A 5,290-nucleotide genomic window follows, 5' to 3' on the forward strand; every position below is an offset into this window, starting at 1 on the left:
TTTTGGTCAGGGTGGATTGAGTACGAAATGAAGAGAGACGTGGAATAGCGTCTGGCTCAGAGTGGATGCTGAGCCTCTTTCTAGATAGGGAGTCACGGAGGATCTGGACAGCGGAGTGAAGACACACGGACACCTCCACATCACGGTGGGGCAGTTAAAGGCACAGGTTAAAAGCACGGGACTCGGAAAGCTGCATCTGAATTGCAGCTGCACTGTCAGCTGTTGTCCTGATCAGGAAAATGGGGCAATTCTGGTTTCCATCCCTTGGTCAAACCAAAACCACGACCGCTGCCATAGATTTGATTTTGACTCATAGTGACCTTGAAGAGATTGGGTTTCCGAGTCTGTCAATGTTTACAGGAGCAGAGAGAAGAGAGCCAGGTGGTGGGTTTGAACTGCCAACCTTGCCTTTAGCAGTCCAGCACTTACTGGACAGCACCACCAAGGAGCTATGTGGTTGCTATGATTATAATTCTGGTACATAAAACTCACTGCCTGCCAGTAGACTGACTTAAAAAGACCCTGTAGGACATAATCGGACTGCCACCTAAGAGTTTCGCCGAAGCAGACTGCTACATCTTTCTCCTGCGGAACAGTGAAGTTTGGATGGCCTTTGGTTGGCCACCATGTGTTTAAACCGCTGTACCCCAACCCTTCTTCTGGTACATTAAAAACAAATAAACAAAAACAACCTCACTGCCTCTGAGTCGATTCCAGCTCATGGTGACCCTATAGCACAGGGTAGGATTGTCTCTGTGGGCTTCTGAGGGGCTAAATCTTTCCCGGAACAAGCTTTATCTGTCTCCAGCAGGGTGGGTGGTGGGTTCGAACTGCTGACCTTTCAGTTACCAACCCACTTCGTAACGCACTAGGCCACCAGGGCAAATAAAAATGAAATGAGTTGGTATTTTTATTGTTTTTATTTGATAGGACTCCAGACGCCATCCTCCCAGAATACTGCATCTTGTCTCCATGGATACTACAGGCGACCCCAGGCCTTAGAGAACGGGAGATGGAGTAGCTCTCCCCTGTGGGGCAGGGAACCGGCGCAGGTCCGCTCTCTCTGGGGGCTAATTTCCTCTTCTCTGGGGGCTAATTTCCATATCCTCCCACGCTCCAAGCAGCAAACCCTATAGAGATGGTTAAAAGAGATGCACTCCGCGCAAACGAAGTATCTGTGCAAAGGTGTACGGGTTGGAGAGGGCGCTGTGTAGCCAGTCCTCTGCACCTCGATGGCCCTGGCACTCCAGCACCCGGTGGAGATGCTGCCATACCCTGTCCCTGCTCGGAGGTGGCCCTGGACCAGGTGTCCGGCCAGCGGCTTGCGGCGTTTGAACACCGGCGCTGACGTGAGAGGGGCGGAGCCGAGGGAGGGAGGGGACGTGGTCTCTGGAACAAAGACGATGGCATGGAAGGGTTGTCCTGGACGCTCTGAGGCTCGGACGACCCCGGGTCGCCTATCCCGGGTCCGGGTACCGCCCTCCACTTTGGGACAAACGCTGTGCCCCCTTTTCGGAGCGCACTGAACCCGCCCGGAGCACAGCAGCAGCGGTCCCGAGACTTAGAATCCTCCCCAACGACCCGCAAGGGGGCGGGAGCTTCCTTCGGGGGCGGGGCCGTCAAATTGAATTCCTCCAATAGAGCGTGGGAGTGGGCGGGACCCTCCCAACGATTGGCTGGAGTGGCGGCGCGGGGCGGAGCCGGCGAGGCGGCTAACGCGGCTAGACGGGCGGCGCTCGCAGAGTCCTGGGGACGTTGCTGAGCGGGCCTGGGCTCCCGCCTGTCCGCCGCCCGCGTGCATTTGTCCGATCCCAAGCGAGCTAACCCACGACCGCGCCGGACTGAGAGGTGGGTGTGAGGGCCTCGGGGCAGCAACAGGACCCCCGACGAGTCAGGGGGTGGAAACTGGATTTCTGGACAGGTCTTCTGGGACTCCCAGACCTGGGAGCTCCCTGGGCTCTAAGCCACGGAATAAAGTTCTGAGACCGCGGGGGAGGACGCCCACGAGCCTCCACAATTCCTCGGGGCGCGCGTCTGGGACAGATGCCTTGACCAAGTTCCCACAGACCCGTAAGGTGTCCAAGGACTCCAGAGGCAGGGACAGGGAGCCATGGAACAGGAAGGGGGCAGCCCTGGGAATCTCTGATTAAGAAGAGACTTACTACAGTCCCCTAGACACTCGAGATTAAGCCATTTAGAGGTCCCTGCGCTTCTGAAGATGTGAAAGACTCGGGGTCCAAGGACCACTGAGCAACAAGCTTGCCCCCCCCTCCTCGACAGAGTGGGTAGGTAAGAGGCAAGGACCCCAGGGGACAAGGTGGCCGATACCTGATGGAAGTGGAAGGATTAATCAGTAACTTGCCAGCTGTGTGGGTCGGGAGTCCCATTCACCCAATGGAATGACTTGTCAAGTGATCATTCTCAATGGGGGTGACTGAGGGATGAGTCAACAAGAATGGGGGCCATCCTGGGGCTATTTCCGTCACCAGATATTACAGATATTAGCTAAGTATCTACAATGTACTAGGTTATGCCTCCCCCCCCAATTCTGGAATGACATGAAGGCTTTGGGAGGGAGGAGGGAAGCGTGCTGGGAACTGGCCAGGATCCAGGGGTCCATTTTGGAGGGTAGCGATGAGGCACAAGGGGGTGTCCTAGGCCCTGGGTGCTCTTTGGCATGGGGCCTTCACTAACCAGAGTGTCCAAGGTTTCAATTAAAGCTTTTTGTGTTTTTTCTCTCTCCATGTTACAAATCCCTGACTCTCTCTAAGCCTCTCACTTTGCTTGTCTGAAGTCTGGGGATTAGACCAGTCAGCTTGGATTGGATTCCGAGTGAACTGTCAGGTGCTGGGTGCCTGGACACCTGGCTTTATGGGCAGGATGGTTGGGGCATGCTTACGGGGCGGGGTGGGGGTGGGCGTGCACGGGGGTGCGGGGGTTGTGAGCAGAGGGCTGGTGCCAAGAATGAGAAATGGCTTAAGCCACCTGGGGACATGGGAATGGCAACTGCAGCAGAGAATTTGGCATGGACTCTGCGTTCAGGCTGGAGGGGGGGGGGCAGGCCCAAAGGATGGGTGGTGGGACAAGAAAACTGTAAAGACTGGCGGGCACCCCCTGCTGGTGAGCTTGGCTGGGGTGGGTCTTCTAAGGCCCCAATTTCTCAGTCCTTGGCCTCATTTGATGCTTAGGGTGAAGGGCCTGTCAGGCAACACAGACTGGTGGCAAGGACAGCCCCCATACTCCCCTACACACACACACACACACACACACACACACACACACGATTGGTTTGGTGGGTTTTCTGGCAAACCACACTAGGGCAGAAGGCAACGGCCAGCCAGAAGCCACACCATGGTAGCAAAGATGAGATGGCAATGGATGTGGATGCCCATAGGTCAGAAAGGGAAACTGAGGCATAGGACACAAATGCGTGTGACTTCTCGAGGCCCCAGCAGGCCTGACCCATGCCTGTCTCTACAGAGCCCACTAAGTCGGCCACACCTGCTGCAGGCACTGGTGGTCTCACCAGAAGGGACAGACGGAGACAAGAGCCAGTGAGATATGGCGGACGATGCACTGGCTGGGCTGGATGAGGGAGCCCTTCGGAAGCTGGTAAGTGGCCCTGTCTTGCCCACTGTGGGGAAAGCCACGCCAAGCCAGCGAGGTAAAGCCCGTCCAGGTGACCTCAGTTGATAGGAGGAGGTGACGGGGCTAGGAGAGGGGGAAGGGAGCCAGTTCTGCCTGGCTGATGCAGAGGCCCCCATGGTATGTGCCTGCCTGTGCCAGGTGCTGAGCCCCGGTGCCTCCTGGCCCCCTGCGGCCACTACCTGTTTAAACAGTAACTGCTAGGGACCAGCCTAGGTGCCAGGGATCCCACATGAGCCCATGTGTAGCACACATGGGGAGGCTGGAGTTGCCTCTCCAGAGCAGTGGTCCATACAATGAGAAAGGCAGAGGCAAGGATAAAAATGGCGGAGCAGAGCACAGGGCAGGGAAACCACCTGCTCTAGGGCAGCACGAGGAAGAGGCTGCAGCAGGACCCAGCCCCAGGAACGTTACGCTTTGGGCAATAAAGCCTAGGCCATAAATACAGTGGCAGGATGTGGTGTGACTGAGCCAGCTGGGCCTGTGGAGCTCCCAAGCTAGCCAGGACAGAGCCATGCTGGGGAGGGACAGGGAGCCAGAGACAAGCCCTGGGGACCCTTCAGAGCTCGGTGACCTCAAGCCTGTAATTTCCCCCACGCTGGTCCTCAGTTTATTATAATGGGTCTGGGCACAATAGTTAGGCTCTAGAAGCCTCAGTGCCTTGGTGGGTTTCACAAAACCACCAGCCACTCCTCGGGAGAAAGACGAGGCTCTCTACTCCCGTAGTGTTAGTCTCAGAAACCCCGAGGGGCAGTGGCACCCTGTCCTATAAAGTCAGAATCCACTCTGATGGCAAGGAGTGTGGAGTTTTGGAGGGCTGGGTCCAGGTTCTTAGAGGAGGAAGGATGGATCCACCCTTTCCCTAGCTTCTTCCTCTCTGGGTGGACCAAACAGAAGGGTGGGCCAACAGGTCTGTTTTCCCCATTAGCTATAGTTCAGGAAGCCCAGTGCCTCGATGGGTGGACACTCTCCCAATTGTGGAGCCTTAGCCTGGTCCCTTGTGGCTGGCCACAGTGGATGCCCTGTATATCCCCATGCACGGAAAGACTGTGGGGTAACAAGGCCCTTCAAGGTCAGCAAGGCCTGATGGCAGCTGATCCAGAGAGAGCAAGTGTGCGCCTGGACACACACTTAATAGGCCAACCCACCCGCCCCGGCCCCAGTCCCTGGTCCAGGGAGAAATTAAATATTTACCTTCCTAGGAAAAGGCGGTCTGGCGGCATAGTGGGTTATGTGTTGGGCTGCTATGGCAATGTTGGCAGTCCAAAACCACCAGCCACTCTGCTGGAGAAAAAGGGAGGCTTTCTTCTCTCTTAAAGATTCACAGTCTTGGAAACACACAGGGGTACAAGGGCAGTTTCACCCTGTCCTACAGGGTCCGCTATGAGTCAGAATCTATCAATGGTAGTGAATTTGGTTGGTTTGGCAGAAAGGGCCGATGCCCTGCCGGGCTGCTGCTCCCACCTCAGACCAGCGTTGGGCTCTCTGGGGTCCGCCACGCCACTCCACACCCTGCTGAGTACAGATGGCAGGTGGAGGTGAAGGAGACTCTCCCCTGGGGGAGTCAACCGTTCCCAGGGTGGTGGTGGGAATTAAGGCAGGGGGTTTAGCACAGAGAAACGCCTGACCGACTCATCCCAACATA

General features: G+C 56.4%; 1 protein-coding gene across 1 annotated transcript in view; it reads left to right on the plus strand.

Moving 5' to 3' along the window:
- The first annotated feature begins 1,759 nt into the window (after positions 1 to 1,759).
- The window catches only part of SMTN (smoothelin), a 24,302-nt gene continuing 20,771 nt past the window's right edge, over positions 1,760 to 5,290 (plus strand). Inside the window, exons 1-2 of the mRNA XM_045289557.1 lie at positions 1,760 to 1,848; positions 3,481 to 3,612. Of these exons, the coding sequence (XP_045145492.1) occupies positions 3,562 to 3,612 (51 nt within the window). The 5' untranslated portion in view covers positions 1,760 to 1,848; positions 3,481 to 3,561. The remainder of the gene's footprint in view (positions 1,849 to 3,480; positions 3,613 to 5,290) is intronic.

This window comes from Echinops telfairi, unplaced genomic scaffold (genome assembly GCF_000313985.2).
Source record: "Echinops telfairi isolate 266 unplaced genomic scaffold, ASM31398v2 ScPeMD7_29;HRSCAF=101, whole genome shotgun sequence".
NCBI lineage: Eukaryota > Metazoa > Chordata > Mammalia > Afrosoricida > Tenrecidae > Echinops > Echinops telfairi.